Raw genomic sequence first — 20,978 nt, 5'->3', positions numbered from 1 at the left:
TGTGGAGATAAGACTGCTTGGAGCCAGATGGAAAGGGGGGACGTCTTGAGGTAGGAGCAGTGGCGCGCCGCACCCATGGTATAGCAGACCACGCGTGCGGCACAATACGGCGTGGGAGGCGAGATCAAGGTGATCAAGGCACAAGTAATCCGGTGGGGGTGGGTTGGGAGTCAGCGACGCGAACACAACACAAACTATACCGCTGCGACAGGACGGCAATGTAGGTAGAGCAGGTTAAGCCATGGGCACTCGCATCAAGAGTCTGGTGGGCTTCCGAAGATCTCTCCCGCCTATGACCGCAGTGGGCGGCCACGCTGCCACCAACAACACGCCACAGACGTCGGAGGCGCTGAGGGATGCAGAGTGCGCGCTAGGAGTCGCCCATTGCCTTGAAATCCGCTGCCGCGAACGACGCCGGTAAGAGCGCCATTATGGTGTAGGGCCGTGAAGCTGTGCAAAAGACTTGCGATGCGCCGCGCGCCGCTGCACCAGTTCCAAAAGGAATTATGTGGGCACGCCGAGGTGCGCGGGAAAGCTGCCATGAATCCGCAGCTACGAAGTCCACGACAGCCCAGTGATGAAAGCAAGAGCTGCTGCGCGCTGGGGGTTGCGCGCGAGCGGTTAGGGGCTGCGCGTATAAGTGTGCGCAAGATGGCTTCCGTCCAGCGAGGAAGCCGGGCGAGCGACGGGAGGCCATTACTGCGCCTCTGCTAGACAGCGGCACAACGAGGACTGCTGGTAGTTGAAGATGCCTGCAGGGACCGCCGCACCGTGCTGAAGTTGGAAACACTATTGAAGACCGGCACGTTGGTGACCGCCGGTCCCGGCGATGCGATGAAAAGGCAGACCGCCGTCGCCTGCCTGCATGGAGCTTACGGCTGTTCGAACAAAACTGTCTGATCTCTCAAAACGGCGATTGCAAGCGCAGAAACTTTTCTCCCTGTAGCTTTTGGCGCGAGGGAGAGAGAAAAGGGAGCGAGGAGTCAATTTGTATTTTTTGTTGAAAAGCATTGGTCCCAAAAACGTTCTCCCAGTTACCTTTCTGGGACCAAAATGCTATTTGTTTCTGCTTAACACCCTCGAAAAAACGTTTCTACGACATTAGTGGGCGCCCTTCCCTTTTGCTTGTGTTTCTATGTCCTGCCTCTACGGCCTGGAAATGTTCGATAAATGTTGTACTGGGACAGGGACATTCCATCCTTTCTGGGTGCTCCTGGGGAGGTACGTTGTTTGCTGGGCTGTTATGGGACGATAGTTACTTACGTCAGCTTTGTCCCCCTTTCCCTTATATATCATGTTCATTCTACTTAACCGCCATTCATCGGGGACTTTCTCATCCACTATCATTTTGTTCACTACCTGCAGTATTAATGTTTGCTTGGATTTTGGTCCCAGCTTCTTTATCAACATAATCGGGATATCATCTGATCCTGTTGATGTGCCACTAGGGACCTTCTCCTCTGCCCTTTCCCACTCGCTTGTTCAAGTGAAGCTATGGCAGTAACCGGTCTATCCTCCTTCGATAAATTATGTGCAACATTTCTTTCTTTAAATTTTTCTGTCATTCTTGTTCCAATGTGTTTTATCGCTTCATCCTCTTCTAGTTGAATACCCTGATCTGTAACAATAAACCTTTGTTATAGCCTAGTCTTATTACTCATTGCATTTAGATGCTTACAGAATTTTTGAGCTGCTTTTCTATCCTTCATGATTGAACTGAGCGAAAGAAACGGGGACCAAGGAGAAACACGTACACACACACAGCGCAGACTTCCAACTTTTAACTAGCCCGCCTCAAAACCCTTCTTGAATATATTTCTCCTACCATGGGCTCTATGTTTTTCATCCAAGCATCAAGCTGCAACCTTTTGTACATCGCTCATAGCAGTCATCACATGCCGTTCCCGGGTTCTAGCATACTACCTGAGGATGAAGATCCCTCCTCCGCAGGTTCAAGCCATGCTGGGCACGCCTGAATCCTCATGGGGTCACGCTAGAAGAATGAGCAAAATAATGAAGTCAGAACGTTGGCGACAAGTGCGCTTCTACACTGACTGGCTGCACGCTCTTGTCTATGAAAAAAAAGATCCCATCGTGGCAAACCGAAGATTTTCAGAACTGAAAAAGATGGCTGCCAGATCCACCGAATTTCTATGGCACCAGGTGAGGCCGAAGCTTCCATCTCGGATGCGTACCAGCAATGCAGCCAGGACCATCGTAGTGGAAGGCAATGTCAACATCCCTGGTAATATACAGAGCCTCCTGGAGAAGGGTCCGAAGTTCTCTTTTGAACCAAGGACCGACCGCTCTGAGCTTCTAGCTACAGTGCGACAAATTGCACGTAGTACAACAAACCAAGACAAGGGACGTGTTATCGGCGACGGAGTTGACAGCCTCATCCGCACTGTAAGTGAACATCCACCAAAGAACCCTCCTTTAAAGAAAATTGTAAACTACCTGAAAGACAACGACCTTACAGTCATCCATGCCGACAAAGAAGGCGGCTTTGTTGTTATGCCGGTTGAAATGTATGAAGAAAAGGCCGTTCAGGCATTAACGAAGAACTTCAGGCCGATTGAATTTTGTGAAAAAAAGACAAAAGATGGCTGCCAGGAAGCTTCTGAAGAAGGTACAACTTGAATCAATGGCCAAAGAGGTCAAGAAAGACCAAAATGGGTTCCTGCATGTTTTCTTCACAGGAAAAACCCACAAAGCGAAGTGCCCTCTTCGTGTCATCGTATCGGAGAAGGACAGCTGGCAGCGTATGGTAGGGGATTTTCTAAAAAAGCACCTGGACAAAGTTGTGGGACCGGATCCGTTTTTAGCGATGAGCTCAAAAGAACTTCTTGCCACTGTCGATGACATCACTTCGGCCACCACGGCATTCTCGATAGATATAGAAGACTTATTCTATTCTATTCCGCATGAAGCCTTGTTTGCAGCTGTCAAGCAGCAAATAGAAGAATATGGTGAAGTTAGTTTCCGAAACGCAGTTAGCATGTCGTTGGAACAATTCCTTGAATTGTTGAAATTCTACCTTGCCTCGACTGCAATCTGCCACAAAGGACAGTTTTACATTAAAAAAAGTGGCATATGCATTGGTTCTTCTGTGGCACCCGTTTTGTGTAGTATTTTCCTTTCTTCCTTTGACCAGCGCTTGCAATGTTGTCTCCTCAACCAATATATTGTATGCATATTTAGGTACGTTGATGATTATCTTGTGATGGTAAACCTCTCTGTTAGTTCTAGTCTGCCTGAATTGGTGAGTAGCGTCCTCAATGTTTTCAAGTGTGAAGGAAAAGGGCTTAATTTCACTCATGAATTGCCTAAGGGTAACCAAATCCAGTTTCTGGATATCAATTTAGAATTTACGCCTTCACATATCTGTTGGCCCTACAACCCCAGAATGAACAAGCAGTTTCTACCCTATGACAGTGCCCATTCAAAGTTGGTATGTCAGGCTACCATCACCCCTTTCCAGATCCCTCTTACCACCTCATACCTATTGTAATTCCACAGTGCCCTATTTTTCATGACAGCTGCATTCCTACTAGCTTTATTCATTACATATTTTTCATGCTCTGTCAGATACTCAGCACTGTTATTTATCCACACCCCAAGATACTTGTACTCATCCACTACTTCTAGCATGAACTCATGTATTCTATGCTCGCCGCCCTCTTCATTAAATATCATGACTGCAGATTTTTCCTTACTATACTTGAAACCTAATCTATCTCCCTCTGTACCACATATGTCTATCAAATTCTGCAAGTCTTCCTTGTTGTCAGCCATTAGCACTATATCATCCACGTATATTAGTCCCGGTAATGAATGTTTAATCAATTCCCCTTGCTTGAAAAAGATAGGTTGAAGCCTAGTCCGCTCCCTTCTAGCTTGGCCTCCAAACCTCGCAGGTACAACATGAACAACAAAGGGGACAGAGGACATCCTTGTCTAAGCCCCCGCTGTATCTCTACAGGCCCTGATACATTTTTTTCCCATTTTATGAGCACTCTGTTACCTCTATATATATCTTTTAAAAGATTAATTACTCCATTTTCCACATCCAATGTGCCCAATATGTCCCACAAATGCTCCTGAGTAACGTTGTTATAGGCTCCCCTAACATCCAGAAATGCTAGCAATAAGGGCCTATGTTCCTTTTCCGCAATTTCTATACACTGTGTCAATGAAAATAGATTGTCCTCCAACCTCCTTTGTTTCTGGAACCCATTCTGTAGTTCCCCTAACACCCCTTCGTTCTCCACCCAAGCCTGCAGTCTATCCTTTATAATCTGCATCACCACCCTGTAAACCACAGATGTCACTCTTATGGGACGATAGTTACTTACGTCTGCTTTGTCCCCCTTTCCCTTATATATCATGTTCATTCTACTTAATCGCCATTCATCGGGGACTTTCTCATCCACTATCATTTTGTTCACTACCTGTGTTAATGTTTGCTTGGATTTTGGTCCTAACTTTTTATCAACATAATCGTGATACCATCTGGTCCTGTTGATGTGCCACTAGGAACCTTCTTCTCTGCCCTTTCCCACTCTCCTTGCTCAAGTGAAGCTATTGCTGTAACCGGTCTATCCTCCTTCGATAAATTATGTACCACGTGCTTTGCTGTAAATTTTTCCATTATCCCTGTTCCTATGTGTTTTATTGCCTCATCCCCTTCTAGTCGAATACCCTCATCTGTAACAATAAACCTTTGTTCTAGCCTAGTTTTATTACTCATTGCATTTAGATGTTTCCAGAATTTTTGGGCTGCTTTTCTACCCTTTTATTTACTTTTGACATCCATTGGGCACCCTTTCTTCTAATTTTCTTATTAATCAAATACGATGCGTCCTTTCTACACTTTATAGAGGTATCCCATTTACTGTCTACTTCGGGTTTTGGTTCCCCCTTCTTCTTGGAATATCTGTGTTCCCTCGATGCTTCCTTGCGCTTTTCTATTGCCCTCCTCATCCCACCAACTCTTGGGTTTGCATCTTTTCCCTTTTAGCTTTACTCGCACCTTAGCTAGCTCTAGCTCCAGTAATCGAGTTAATTTGGTATAAGTCCATTCTGTTTCACTATCCTCAAAAATTACTTTCTCGATTTGTTTGGCTGCTACTTCCAATTGCTTTTCTGAGTAAAAATTTCCCCCTGATTGTTCACCTTGCTTCAGTCCTACATTGCTTTTTCTTCTGAAGCTCAACTTGATACGCTTGTGGTCACTACCTAGACTTCTGGAACCATCTTCATCTATGCTCATTACCCCTAATCTGTTATACATCCTCTGTGACATTAGTGCATAATCTATCGTCGAGTGCAGACTCCCCGCCTCCCATGTTATGAGCCCTTCACACTTCTCGGTGCTGTTGCATACAACTAAATCATGCCTGTCACACATGTCCTGCAGCATGCTTCCTGTCGAATCCGTGTACCCATCCAGGTCTTCTATGTGTGCATTCATGTCGCCTAATATAATTATCTCGCCCTGTCCTCCTAGCTCATCAATGTCGCTTGCAATACATTCTAATATTTTCCTGTTTTCCTCTTTGGCATTAACCCCTGTCCACAGGTATACAAAGGCAAGGAGTGTTTGCTTGCCTGCCACTGTTCCTTTTAGCCATAAATGTTCCCTGCATCCCAGTCTAACCCTTTGAAAATTCATACTTTTATGAATGAACGCCCCAATTCCACCTCCCTTTCTGCTGCCCTCTGTTCTATTGCAATATTCCCATGCGTAGTCTGGGTTACAGGGTGGTTGCTCCATGTCTCTAATATGTGTTTCCGCTAAACCATATACCATTAATTCCTCTTGTCTTAACTGTTCTTCTATTTCCTCCCATTTCAGTCTATTCCTGCCACCTTGCATGTTAATGAAACCTATATCTGAATTAACTTGGCCCTGGCGCTCGCGTCTCTTTCTTCCCCTATGGTTCCATTGTCCGTTTGATCTTAATTCTTCCTTCTCTACGCTGGTTCCTTCAGAGCTCTGGGTCCCCCCAAAAAAGCTGTTGCCTGGCGACCTATCCTACTACCCACCTTCTTGCCAGTGGCACCACCGTAGTGGATGCCATCCTGTGCAAAAGGGTGGGGCCTAACCTCGTACACTTCCGTGTTGACCTCCATCACCTCGTATCTTAGTTGTCGACACAATAGCCTAATTACCCCATTAGTCTCCACGACCCTCCTTTCCGTTTCGCGAGCCTGTCTCTGGACCTCTGGGATTGCGCATATGGTCACATGCACACTCTCAGAGGCCTCTAAGCCTACGCATCCCCACCTCCAACTGCGTCTCAAGATTCTGGCTCCTCCCCTGCAGTACATCATTGAGACCAGCATGGATGACCACAAGGTGTTCGCCATCCATGCTGCCCACCACCACCTCCCGGGCTCTGGCCATTGCATCCACCATGCACTTTCCCGACTGAGCCTCCACCTGCACCCGCCTGTCTGCCTTCACTGCCGTCAGAACGCCTCCCTCAACCCTCGCTACATTCGAGTCCCCGACCACCAGAACTCTCCTGCGCCCCAAACGTTCGCTTCCTAATTCCATCTGTTGGCCTCCGGATCGCTCTAGCTGACTCTCCTGCCGCTGTACGCTATTGTCGCGAGTTTCCATGCCCGCTTTAACCTTTTTCATTTCGTTCTCATTTTTCTCACTCAATGCTCGCTGCACTACAGCACTGTACGATCGACGAGCCTCGTCCCCCACCTGACACTTCTCCGAACTGGGGTGCCCAGCCGGCCGCGACCTGAGCGCTTCAACCTGTTTTTCTAGCTGGGTCCGCTTTTCCCGCTCTTCTTTAATCTCGCCCACAAATCGCTTCAACAGAGCGGCATTATTCTCCTCCTTTTTAATCAAATCGGCGACCTGAGCTTCCAGCTTAATCCGTGCCTCTCGTTCGACCTGCCGGTCCGCATTAAGTGCATTAAACCCAGCTTCCCATTCCCCTTTTAACGCATGAACGGCGTCCCCAAACAGCTTACACATCTTACACACGAAGCTAGCCTCATCCGCCTCGGCTAAGCTCCCGAACCCAGTCTCATCTAAGTAACACCAACGGTCGCACTCCTGGCACTGCACTAACTCCCCGTCCTCGTCTTCCTTAACTTTCCTAGCTTGCCGACCCATCGTCCGGCCGACTACGCCTTGTGAAAGCCCGCCAACATTCCTATGCCGATAGCCCCCGACCCTGCGCAACGTAAAAACCGGCCAAAAATTATTAGTGGATGGATGGATGGATGGATACGGCTGAACCCTCTATATCGGGCGGTGGCTCAAGCCACCTAGCCATGTCTTGTGAAATTTTACTCCTGTCTTGCTTTTAGCCACCAATCAGATAACCTTCGCTTGGTTACTTCTAACCTCTTAAAATCCACTTTCCCTTCACTATCCCTAAACCCCAATGCCTTGGGTAAGTCAGCCCCGCTGCCTTCCACTGTACGGTGAAGCCCTTTACAGAAAAGTATCAAGTGTTCAGCTGTTTCCTCCTCCTCTCCGCACGCAATGCACAAAGTGTCTATCTCCTGGTACCTGACTCTATACGTCTTAGTCCGCAAAACTCCAGTCCTGGCCTCAAACAACAAAGAACTTCCCCTACAATTATCATAGATATTTTCTTTGACAATTTCCTGTTTAAAGGTCCGGTATGTTTCCAGTGCCGATTTCGTCAGCATCCCTGTTTTCCACAAAGCTCTCTTTGTTCCTTTAACCTTTTTCTTAACCGATAATTGCTGATTTGCCCCCTACTGCTGTCCAGATATTTGCTTGTCAATTTTCTAGTTCGCTTTCTCCATTTCGTGTCCCGGAGCAGTGGCGCCCCGACGGCGGAAACTGTAAACTCTCGCGTCACGCTCTCGCCCAGCAGAATCGGCGTGACGCGACGGGCCGCTTCAAGTGCGTTGCCATTGAGCGGCCGTGCCAGTATATTTCTATATATTCTAGGTAAGAAACTATGGGCATTCGATTTGCTGCACGCACGAGTTCGCCCGCAGCTTCGTAGGGATTTGTAGGCGTCTCAGGTTTCGTCGTTCTGCGCAGGTGCTACAGCCGGCGGTGTGCGCGCACGTGCTTATTTTGGGTTGTTCTCACTGCCATGACCAAGAAAAAGCACGCCAGTGGCCTCGGTCGCAGCCTGATCAAGCAAAAGCCGACGAATCGACTCTACGACGCCGTAAGCGCTGTTTCATCATCTGCGCGCTGTCTTATTGTGGAGGACAGGCGATTGCGCACCCTGCGCGTCAAGGGCTGCCAAGTGGCGTTGTGGGTGTCGTTTCCTTTGCGCTGCACGCATCTCCCCATTCTCTACGCGTACGTGTGGGGCCGTCCGCTGGGGGCCCTCGGTTTCCTTCGGGTGTGAGGTTTTCGTTAAACGGCAGCAGCTCCATTGACAACGTAAGCGTCGATTGTATGCGCTCTATGTGACTTACAAAACTTGGGAGCTATCTTGCGGCATGCTGGCTTGCGGTGCCGTTGTCAAGCATGTCCGCTAGTTCTTCCGGTTTCGTAACTGCTATATTAGACGGTGACCAGAGTTTCAGTAGACAACATAATGAGCCAAATCTAAATTGTGAAGATATGATTATTTTAGAAGTATTTATGCGGGGCAAAATACTTTCACAAACACTGTAACACAGTAATCATAGCGCGGGAAGAACGCAGAACAAAGACGAGACTGGACAAGCGCTAACTGTCGACACAACGGATTAATTGCAGACAAGGAGAAATCAAGGAAGCGTGTGAGACAGCACGGGCAGGAGATCAATGCGTCAGCAGGCCGTCTGTGGCACTATCAAGGAAAGAGCTCGATTTCTTGGCCTGACGGCATGTGGCACCTTCGTTATGTTTTTCCATCTTCCCGCTGAATGATTACTGTGTTACAATGAATTACCAACCTGCCCAAGCCTATTCCATTCTACTTTCACAAGCCCGTTCGAGAATGCGGACAATATTGACAGAGAAACTCATTCCGATCACCTTTCTTGTTGACAGCTGTTACTCTTGCAATTTGCGTTTTCTGAGGAAGGACACCATTCGCCAGGCAGAGGTTGAGTATATGTAACAGATGCGGTGCTTTTATGTCAAGAACTAATTTCCCACTATTATTTAGTGCAAGAAACACACAGTGCTTCGGCCTCTATTACAGGACTCAAGAAACATGTTTGATATGCAGTACAGTTAAGTATGGTCATTTCTCTACAGGTCAACAACAAAGCCACTAAATGCATTAGCCAACTTGCTAGCTGACAATTCCTTGTTTTGTTGAGTAATGTTATCCAGGGCTTACGCATTTTTTGGACTGCCTGAGGTATTTCTAAAGAAAGAATGTGTTCTATAGTCTCACAAAACTAGCGAATAAATTGTACGCATTATCTGCTTCTGTCGGTCCAATACACTGCTCCAGTTAGAACTATTTATTTTCTGTCTGAAAAGATCTAAATTGTTTGGTTTTATTTCTTCTAAAAGAACACTATGTTTTTGGAAGCGCGTGGTTGTTTTCAAGGTGCAAGTATACTGCATTATAATCGCTGACATCAGTGCATATAACTCCTTCTTTGCAAAAAGCTATGTGTCTGTTTGTTATAAATAGGTCAAGTAGTGTCACAGATGTGGTAGTAACTTTGGTAGGAGAACTGTTAACATTGGTGCATCCAAAGGACGGAATGAGCAGCCTCATTTCTCTTTTGGCGGGAGTATCGGCGGGCATATCGATGTTAAAATCTCCGCCCATTATAATGCTGGACCTATTATTGCTGTCAAATGGAATGGCCTTCCTTCGGGTCTATGTAAGTCTAGGAATTTTGAGAAGGAGCTCAAGAACTTATTGTATGGCTCCCAGTATCTTGTTTGATGACTCTGGTTTTGTGTCCTGTTTACTGACTCGCGGTTTTGTAGCTGGTGCTCTTTTAGAAATTTTTTTAGTTGTATGCCCCTCCTGCTTGGGCCAACTCTGGCTTGCAGTATACTGAAATAAATAAAATAAATAAATAAAGACTTCAGGAAAATAAACAAGTTTTCTACGTCTCCGCTTGGGGGTCGATAACTGACGGCAATAATAGCGCTATCCATTTTTAATGACAGAATTTCAAAGTCTAGGGACGGAAATTCAGAGCATAATGCTTCAAGTTTAGCGACCTTATTTTTTGCAGGCTGCATATTGAGTGGAAATTTCAACTATAGAATTACCAGAGAGCTTGGAAAGCTTTGAGGGCAACACATAACCAGTTCAAGCCGCTGTAAACAGTGGGACCAAGGTTAAGAGCAGGGGACCAAGTGAGCTTTCTAGTGCATTTTCATGGTGTACGATGACAGCGCTGTTTTTGTGGTGAATATAGATTTTCTCATTTCGATGCCACACATACATAAACCCATGTGTCCGTGACCAGTCTTTCGTGTTCTCAGCAATGTGACATTACTCATTCAGCGTGCTTAGTTCCTTTCTCTGTTTGAGAAATGCCTCTCACAGATTGCCTTCCAAAACTGATAATTCCTGGCGCTTTATCCTTAGCGGCTAGCGACAATGTCGTTATCGGTTAGCCCCGGAAATTTTAACTTTTTTGCTACTTCATTACTCAGGAAGGTGTGTTAGCCCTTTTGCTTAATCTTGATGCTAAAAAATCACCTGGAGCTGATGGAATTCTGAATGGGTTTCTGTCCCATTATGCAGAATGGCGTTCAAGCTAATGAACCCTAACATTAGAAAAATCACTGTCATGTGCAGAACTCCCAACCAAATGAAGTACTTAAAAGTCATCTCCATACCTAGAATGGAAGATCCGTCCCTCCTCACATCATACAGGTCAATTTATTTACTCTGCACATCCATAAAATCCTTCGAACATCTCTGTCTTCCTGAACGATAATGCGCTAATTGACAAAAGACAACATGGTTTTCGTCGACGTTTTTCGACCGTCACTGAGCTTGTAGAAGCAGTTCACGACTTAGCAACAGCTCTAGATAGGCAAAACCAAGTTGACTTGGTTTCTTGATTTTGAAAAACCATTCGACCGTGTCTCTCACTCCAGATTATTACTGAAACTAAAACCCATTCTAAACCTTGCTTGACTGGATTCAAGTAGACCTGTCAGTACGGTAACAGAGTGTTCAAGTCAGTGACGAAGCTTCGACCTCCGCAGATGTGCTATCAGGGACAAATGTCACTGGACCATCTCGCACGATTGCGGTGCAGCCCGGAGCGCTTGCTGCGTGCTGTCATGATGACATGCCTGGCAATGAGATCGGCTAATGCACGTCCTTCCTTGCCTGCAAGCATGCTGGTTTTCTCACTCCGAGCCGCTGCTCATCAGTCTCGCTTGCTTTCCCAGGCACTTGCACTCGATTATGATAAAGCTCGTCGCTCGTATTTGCCACTTTTCAGAGCAGCGTACTAGAAGGTTATACTAAAGAGATAAAGCAGCGAATACAATGCCGCGAGCAACGCATTTCCAGGGCGCCATTCGCTCGCTGCTGCCTCTTTCATTCGAATGCTCGGACAAGATGCTGTAAACTTGAGCGAGCACTGAGCACCGCCTACGTAGAATGTGGAGACAGTAAATGAGTGAACTGGTAAATTTCCCTGTGGGGAACCAGTTCTACAAAAACAAAGCACAATGCACTGTCTTTCTTGTAACAAAACTTTCTGCTCCATAATGTTCAATGACACCTTGCACCTGACCCCGCGAATGGGTTGTTATATGCGTTTCAATGCCGATGCTAGTATATCTGTGCAATAAATATGGCCTAGGTGCAGCCGAAGTGATTCAAGCATTCACAGGCAGTGCAGTAGTAACCAAGTTCATCAGTTGACAAACCAGACGAGGCGAAAGCTGGATGGCCGACGGCTCGCATTTTGGGAAAGATTGCCGAGAAGAATTAGGAATTCGTAATCAGGAAAATAACAAGTTTTCATGGTATTATCCCAGATGAGTGCCAAAACAGGGAATAGAGAAACAATCGGACATACGAGTCGGGCCGCAACACCCCAGACGCTTGGTCACGAAGGACGTTTGTGTGAAGAACATGAAGTGGCGGTATCCAGACTTCCACATAGAAAGCACATTTAAAGGGGCACCGCGATTCTTTCCTCAGTGCCGTATAATATCATTAATTGGATTCATCATGCATTCCAGAGACCAGTGCAAAAAGATGCCAAATGCAATTGAATTTTGTGAGTATCCTAGAACTCTCCTTTCACAGTGATGATGGGCGCCAAGTTGCACTTGTTAAAGGGGCCCTGCGACTTAGGTAAAGCATGCGGTCTTCATTATTTGTATGCACGGTGAGGGACATTTTGACTCCTAAATGCCCGAAGTAGTCGCCGAAATAGTAATATTTAATATTTTAATCTTCTCCAGAAATGCTCGTTTCGAGCCGATGGTGTCGCAATGCAGCGGCCATTTTCGGCAGCGCAAATCCAGATTGGGCACTGCCTTTCTGATTGGTTGAGCGTCCAGTTCAAATCTCGTTCCTTTATACTCTAGAAAGGGATAAAAAATATTGTCTCTGAATATTGTAAGCTTTTTGCATGCCACAAGAACTGGAAAGAAGCAGTGAAAGCGAGAACAAAAACTAATAACAACGCTAGGGGCGACACTTTTTATTCCGCTTCAGACTTTCGTGGGGGCAAGCGCAGTTATTCAAACCATAGGTGCCTAGTTTTCAATCTTCCAAGGGGGGGGTACCCAGTTAGCACCTTCACACTTTTTCATTCGCCCTGCCCCCTCTCTTCCGGCCATGCTCCTTGGCAAGGGATATTTATTTTTCTCTCAGGATACAGAGTACATTACAGAGGGGAACGGCAATTCACAGCAATATAGAAGGTAAAGAAGAGGTAAGGGGGGCCAAATACTGATCCTTGAGGAACCCCAGAACCAGGTGGTGCAGTAGAGGAATCAGCGTCATTAATGCTGACAAATTCAACACAAGAAAAAGGAAATCCACGGATCTAGTTAAGAACTACAGGGTCAGTGTTCAGCACACTTAGTTTACGTAATAGCATTCAGTTATTAATTATATCGAATGCTTTAGCAAAGTCAAGAAATATGCAGTGAGATGAAAAAGCGGAGTCCAAATAGAAGTGCAAGTCGTAAGTGAAGGAAAGTAGTTGAATGTCACAAGAGAAAATCTTTCAGAAGCCTTGCTCTGTTAGTGAGAAGAAATTGTTATTCTCCAGAAAATTAACTAGATGGGCAAATATATTGCAATGGGCAGAAATGTATATTTACAGAAGAGGATTAATATATACAGAAAGAGACATCCAAGAAGGCATACAATAAGGGCCGGTCCTTTTCATCCACCATACACAAGCACCATGCTTCATCATCTTCTTTGTCCAAGCCTACAGCTGTAACATAATCCCCATCGGCAAAAGCATGGTCCCTGTGCTAAGGAAAAGACATATGAGGGGCGTGGTGTGGTTTAAGGCGAGCCACATGAACGACATCAGCCACAGGGTGGATGGATGGCGTCGCAGTAATTTCGTATGTGACGCCGGTCACATTGTGGCGGACTCTATAAGGGCTGGTGTATCGGGGCAGCAGCTTTTCATACAGTTCAACGCGGCCAGAGGGACACCACAGGAAGACGAGTGACCCCGGTAAGAAGTGATGGCCCGATGGCGGTGGTTGTAAATAGCCTTCTGCTTGACTTGAGAGGCGGAGAGACGAGTGTGAGCAACTTGACGCGCCATAGCGGCATGTGTAATGACATCCTGTGCGTATCCTGTGGCCGTAGCAATGGTGGGCGTTAACGTGTCCAAAGCCAAGTGAGTATGGCGGCCGAACAAAAGATAGAAAGGAGGAGGAGGAGGAGGAGGAGGAAACAACTTTATTTAGTCGCCTGCAGAACGACACCATGACTAAATGGCGCCACGACGCAGGCCCTGACGTCTTCTCAGCAGGTGGTGTCTACTCAACTGCAGTGCGTGTTACTCCCGCGGTTGGTCGCCCTGAGGAGCAACGTTCCATTGGTTTCGCTCGGCCTTTGTCTTTCAAGAGCCGCTGAGGCCTGCTGGACGACCCTGCTGGGAGACCTGCTGGATGGATTTCGTGGTCATGGCATTCTGCCGCAGCCGCGAGTCACGGCGGAATCATTGTACTTGTCGAAGCTTCGTCGGGGAACTTGGTGCAATCTTATAGGATGTGAGTCAAGGTGGCCCTCTCCCACTGGCACATGCGGCACACATCACTCACATATACCTTCGGCTACAGATGATTCACTAACTCTGGGGTGGGTAAGAAACCAGTTTGTAAGGAGAAAACCCTGAAGCGTCATTGCGGGATGAATTATAAGCGAATGTGATATAAGGCAAAGCTTCTTCTTAATCGCAATGGTCGGGAGAGACGTACGTAGATAACATATCTGTGAGTGTTCGATTCAGGTGTTCGGCAAGGCCATTAGTCTAAGGATGGTAGGCTGTGGAGAGTATGTGTTTAGTAGAACAGGACTGAAGGATGTCATCCACGACTTTCGACAAGAAGTAGCGGCCACGGTCGGTGAGGAGTTATCATCGTGCACCATGATGAAGGATAATGTCGTGCAGAATAAAGTCCGCAACATCTGTAGCAGAAATCGTTGGGAATGGACATGTGATGGTGTATCTTGTGGCATAGTCGGTTGCGACAGCAATTCACTTATTGACAGATCGGGTGAGCGGAAAACGGCCAAGAAGGTTGAGACCGACACGGCAGAAAGGAGCGGAAGGTATGTCAGTGGGCCGGAGGTGACTAGCAGGCAGCACAGATGGTTTTTTCCGGCGTTGACACACGTCGCGGGCGGTGCCATAGCGATGGATGACACGGTTTAATCCTGGCCAAAAGAAATGGCGACGGACGCAGTCGTATGTCTGAGACACACCGAGATGTCCAGCGCTTGGCAGGTCGTGAAGTTCACAAAGCAGGTGAGCGCAGGTGCTGAGGCACGACAAGCAGCAGGTCAGGCCCAGGAGGGGGGAGATTGCACCGGTACAGAATGCCATCTTCAAGGACAAAAAGCCGCAGTGAGGGATCAGGGTGAGCAGCGGCGAGTCCTTCAATGATAATGTGTAACCAAGGATCACGTTGCTGCTCGGTAGCGATGTTCAGAAAGTCGCAAATGGTGAAGAGAGAAGGTGCCATGTCATTTTCAGTTTAGTCAAATGGATCCACAGGGTGACAGGATAAGCAGTCAGCATCCTGGTGCAGATGTCCGGACTTGTACACTACTGTGAACGAGTACTCCTGTAGTCTCAAGGCCCAATGACCAAGACGTCCCGTGGGGTCCTTGAGAGAAGAAAGCCAGCAAAGGGCATGGTGGTCGATCACGACAGTAAAAGGACGGCCGAAGAGGTAAGGGCGGAATTTAGCAACTGCCTAAATGAGAGCCAGGCATTCACTCTGATGGAGCAGTTGTGCTCGGTGGCCAAAAGAAAATGGCTGGCGTATACAATGACGTGTTCATGGCCCTGCTGCCGCTGGGCTAACACAGCACCGATCATGTGCCCACTGGCGTCGGTGTGAACTTCAGTAGGGGCTGACGGGTCACAATAGGCTAATATAGATGGGTGTGGTCAGCAAGGTGATGAGCGTTAAGACTCCAACTTGGGCAGGGCAGGCCCCAGGTAAAAGGACTCATCCTTCAGGAGCTCTATGAGTGGACAGGCGACATGCGAAATTTCGAACAAAGCGGCGGAAGTATGAACAAAGGCCAATAAAGCTGCGGACAACCCTTGGAGACTATGGAATAGGGAAACTCTTTGACGGCGCGGATTGTATTCGGGTCCGGGCATATTCCTGACGCATCGACGAGATGGCCGAGGACTGTGAGCTGGCAGTGGCCCAATTGACAATTCGAGGAGTTGAGCTGGAGCCCGGTGTCAAAAAAAAGGGCGAGGATCACTGAAAGTTGTTTGAGATGAGTTTCAAAGGACGGCAAGAAGACCACGACATTGTCGAGGTAATACAAAACCAGTTGTTGGGCGAGTTGGTGCTGACGATGATCCATAACAGCGCGACAGACGGGACAAAGAAGAGGAGACACAACACACAGCGCTGACTCACAACTAAAACGTTTATTGGCTGCCAGCCAGTATAAATACTGGCCTGGTGGCCGGGAAAAAAATACAAGCATGCTTGACTTGCGTGATATCAAAACATCGCCAGTTCATCAGGCACGTGTCAACATACAAGAGTCATCAGTGCAAAGTATCACCCCTACAGCAGGCACGAGTTTTCATTCACAATCAAGGTAGCGGGTTTCCTTATCCGACAAGGCTACAGAGGGAGTGCTGATACACTGATCTGAAGTCCTAGCTATCAGGTGGGCTTCTATTATTTCCCTAGTCAGCGAGTCGCGGTTCTTACCTAATACAGAGCATTCCTTTTAAAGGGGAAAACAAGTTTTCGAGTCGTCATTGTCTTCCTCGTCATCGTCATCTTCGTTGTCTTTGCAGTTTCTGCAATGTTTTGCTACGTGGCCTGTGATAGCGACACGAGAGACATTATATTGGTGCTCCTTTAATCTTTCTTTAACACGTCGGCCAGTTTGGCCGATGTAACATTTGCCACATGACAGAGGTAGAGAGTAGATGACCCCTTCCCGGCAAGGCACGAATTGTTTCGCGTGCCTTATCAAGCAGCTGCGTGGTTCCCTTCCTACTGAATTTACTTTTTTGACCATGCTAGACAGTCGCTTAGGCGCCGAGAAGACAACTTCGACACCAGCATGTTTCCCAATTCTTTTCAAGTTATGCGAGACTTGGTGCAGATACGGTACTACGGCAATCTTTCTTTTCTTTTCCTCCTATCTCGCTTCACCTATCTTATCCAGTCCGACCTTTTTCTTCAGTTTTTCTGCAACAGAACCCAAAACGTCTGCATGGTAGCCAGCCTTTGACAGGCGGTTAAGTTGGTTGCAGAAGCTGCGCTCCAACCTGTGCGCACAAGATTTCATTACAGCGTTGTAAAGCACAGAAAAAGCGATCGCTCTCTTCACCAGCTTTGAATGAGCTGATGAAAAAGGCAAGATTGGCTTTGCACCACGGAACATGGCAGCAGCATGTAGCGAAATTCCTGCAGCAGGGACTGAATGTTTTGTCGATTGATGATCCTTTTAGAATAAATCGCTCGGACGATATGATTGAATTCTTGAAATGCAACTACAATAAGAAGCTCCGTGGATTTTCAGTCGATGTAAAGGATCTTTATTACACCTTGCCTCAAGCAGAAATTCTGTCATCTGTAAGTGACCTCATTGACCAACATGGTGCTATAGCGTTTCAAAATGAGTGCGGAATTTCCACTGGCGGCTTCCTCGAATTGCTTTCTCTCTATCTTGTCTCGACGTTTGCCGAATGGGAAGGCGAGGTTTTTATTCAAAAAGAGGGAATTTGTATTGGTTCGTGTTTAGCACCCTTTCTCAGCGATGTGTTTCTAGCTGCACGCGACAGAATGTTGAAGGAGCGTTTTGACAGGTCCAGTGTTTGTCGTATTTTTAGATTTGTGGACGACTACTTCGTGTTTTTAGACTGTGACAACCTCGATTTCGAGCAGCAATTGCATGACGTGTTATCGGTATTCTCAGAATGCCTTAATCCATTGATTTTAACACACGAAGTACCATCGAATGATTTTATTAGGTTTTTAGATCTTTCGCTTCATTTCACTCCATCTCATGTTTGTTGGGCTTTTGAGCCCCGTGGTGCAAAGCCAATCTTGCCTTTTTCATCAGCTCTTTCAAAGCTGGTGAAGAGAGCGATCGCTTTTTCTGTGCTTTACAACGCTGTAATGAAATCTTGTGCGCACAGGTTGGAGCGCAGCTTCTGCAACCAACTTAACCGACTGTCAAAGGCTGGCTACCATGCAGACGTTTTGGGTTCTGTTGCAGAAAAACTGAAGAAAAAGGTCGGACTGGATAAGATAGGTGAAGCGAGACAGGAGGAAAAGAAAAGAAAGATTGCCGTAGTACCGTATCTGCACCAAGTCTCGCATAACTTGAAAAGAATTGGGAAACATGCTGGTGTCGAAGTTGTCTTCTCGGCGCCTAAGCGACTGTCTAGCATGGTCAAAAAAGTAAATTCAGTAGGAAGGGAACCACGCAGCTGCTTGATAAGGCACGCGAAACAATTCGTGCCTTGCCGGGAAGGGGTCATCTACTCTCTACCTCTGTCATGTGGCAAATGTTACATCGGCCAAACTGGCCGACGTGTTAACGAAAGATTAAAGGAGCACCAATATAATGTCTCTCGTGTCGCTATCACAGGCCACGTAGCAAAACATTGCAGAAACTGCAAAGACAACGAAGATGACGATGACGAGGAAGACAATGACGACTCGAAAACTTGTTTTCCCCTTTACAAGGAATGCTCTGTATTAGGTAAGAACCGCGACTCGCTGACTAGGGAAATAATAGAAGCCCACCTGATAGCTAGGACTTCAGATCAGTGTATCAGCACTCCCTCTGTAGCCCTGTCGGGTAAGGAAACCCGCTACCTTGATTGTGAATGAAAACTCGTGCCTGCTGTAGGGGTGATATTTTGCACTGATGACTCTTGTATGTTGACACGTGCCTGATGAACTGGCGATGTTTTGATATCACGCAAGTCAAGCGTGCTTGTATTTTTTTCCCGGCCACCAGGCCAGTATTTATACTGGCTGGCAGCCAATAAACGTTTTAGTTGTGAGTCAGCGCTGTGTGTTGTGTCTCCTCTTCTTTGTTCCGTCTGTCGCGCTGTTATGGATCATCGAGGTAATACAGACATATTGATCATTTGAATCTTTGAAGAAGTGAGTCTATTCATCTGCTCAAAAGTGGCCAGAGCATTGCATAGACTGAACGGCATTATTTTAAACGGATACAGACAGTCGGGAGTAATCAGGCCCGTTTTTTTCACGGTTTATGTGCTCTACAGCAGTCTGCCAATATCCGGAACAAAGATCGGTGGGTGAGAAATAGGTGGCTCCATGAAGGTAGTCTAGGGCATCGTCTATACGGGGTAATTGATAGATGTCTTTTTTTGTAATTCGGTTGAGGTGGCGGTAATTGATGCAAAAGTGCCAGGTACCATCCTTGTTTTTGGCTAAGACTACAGGAGAGCCCACGGACTCGAGGAGGGCTCAATGATGTCCTTGTCTAGCATCTTGTCTACTTCCTGTTGGATGACGGTCCGCTCAGCAGTGGAGGCTCTGTATGGCCGCTGATGAACAGGGGAGGAGTCGCCTGTGTTTATTCTATGCTTAACAACGGACTTTCGGCCAAGTGGGCGGTCCAAAACACCTAGAAGATTATAACCTTGGGCAAGCGACAGATCGGGACCTATCATTTTAGAGTACGTGTCGGCTGGCATGGCTACAGTAGACTAGAAGAGGATGGAACAGACGTGGTAAGAGCTGAGTTGTGGCATTGGTATGTTGGGCTAAGGGTTGCTAGTGCGATACCTTGAGGAAGCGGCTGGACATAAGCGGCAGAGTTCAGAACTGGAAAGTACGTATGGTTCTTGGAAATGCTGAAGACCATGCGGAAGAGCAAGGTCTTTAGCCAGAACAACATCCTTAATAGGAGAAATGATGTAGTTACCATCGGGGTTAGGCGGGACAGAGGACAAGGAAATGTAGGTCGCGGCTGCAGATGCCAGACGGACAAAATCAGCAGTACACAGGTGGTGGACAAGGGGGTCAGTGGGTTCCGGCTCAAGAGGTAGGCCGAGCTGGACGACATTTGAGGCGCAATCGATGATGGCGGACTGGTCGGAGAGGAAGTCAACCTCGAGGATGAGGTCTTGAGGGCAGTGGGAAAGGACAGCAAATAAAAGGGCAGTGCACATGCCAACAAAGGCAGATGTTTTGCCATCGGCCAAATGGGCAACGGCTGAGGGGGCAGGCATGAGCACTTTACGCAAGCGACGCTGAAGTATGGGAGACACACTGACACCTGCGCTCCAGTAGCGATCAAGGCAGTGACAAGCACATCATCCACGTGCACGTCGATCAAGTTGCATCTGGTGTGGAAAGTCAAAGGAGGATTTTTGGGCCGGGTCGTCATAGAGTAGCATCACCCCCAGACGCTGTAGCCATCAGTTTTTCGAATGACATTGGGCGTACGAAGCAGGGGACGATGGGCGGCAAGTTCGGGGCGAAGGAGAGCGACGGCGCTGGGGTGACGACGAGTGGTTGGTGAGAGGGTTCTGAGCATTGGAGCTCGAGAAGGGCAGTTCAGACAGGCAAGAAGAGCGGCGGAAATAAACAGAGTCCGGATAGCAGTGGTAGGTCGATGTTGGAGGGCTTCGGCAGTATCGAGAGATATGGCTAACTCGAGAGCAGTTAAGGGACTATAAATACCAAATTTTTACTTGCACGTTTTCATTCTTTCAAGTGATGCGTTAGACATTGGTGTACATTGAGCACCCCGTGGGATGATGCGTTAGACATTGGTGTACATTGAGCACCCCGTGGGATTCGTCTGCGATTGCTAAAGAATTTATAATTGAATTTCTTCTTGATGCTGTTTCGGTTTCAACTGCCTAACGATGGCTGTGACATGTAGTTGAGGTTTAGTTCACGTGAGGAATGAAAAATTTGCTGTATAATTGCTGATAGGTCATTTTCTTTCATTCCAGGTATTGAAAGGGGCTGGCTTAAGTCTCATAGTCAATTAAAACTACGTATCAGCGATTATATTAGCGTTTTTCTAGTGCATCACGTGACCTAAACACCAACTGCACGCCACAGCCATCGCTCGGTTGATGAAACCAAAACCAAGACAGCACGAGAAAAATTTAATTATGAATTATTTAGCGGTTGTAGGAGAATACCAATCCGGTAATACATGTATTCTAATGTCTAACGTATCATTTGAAAGAAAAAAACAATAAAATTAGGTGTCTATCCAAAAAACACAATACTTCCTCAATATCTCCCACAAATGGCCCATCGGGACATTTGGAATCTCCCTAGGAGGTGCTCATTTTTCCTGCACACATCCAAAAAACGTCCCCAC

At 47.0% G+C, this 20,978-nt stretch overlaps 1 protein-coding gene across 6 annotated transcripts in view; it reads left to right on the top strand.

The window, feature by feature from the left end:
* Positions 1 to 7,830: 7,830 nt before the first annotated feature.
* The window catches only part of Ns3 (nucleostemin 3), a 249,272-nt gene continuing 236,124 nt past the window's right edge, over positions 7,831 to 20,978 (top strand). For 2 of the 6 annotated variants that reach the window (XM_077655670.1, XM_077655671.1), the window contains exon 1: positions 7,866 to 8,183. In XM_077655670.1, the coding sequence (XP_077511796.1) occupies positions 8,106 to 8,183 (78 nt within the window). In that variant the 5' untranslated portion in view covers positions 7,866 to 8,105. Of the gene's footprint in view, positions 8,184 to 20,978 lie in introns of all 6 variants that reach the window. The other 4 variants (XM_077655667.1, XM_077655668.1, XM_077655672.1 and 1 more) reach the window with 4 other exon arrangements.

This window comes from Amblyomma americanum, chromosome 2 (assembly GCF_052857255.1).
Source record: "Amblyomma americanum isolate KBUSLIRL-KWMA chromosome 2, ASM5285725v1, whole genome shotgun sequence".
Lineage (NCBI taxonomy): Eukaryota > Metazoa > Arthropoda > Arachnida > Ixodida > Ixodidae > Amblyomma > Amblyomma americanum.
This window is presented reverse-complemented; position numbering and strand designations above follow the sequence as displayed.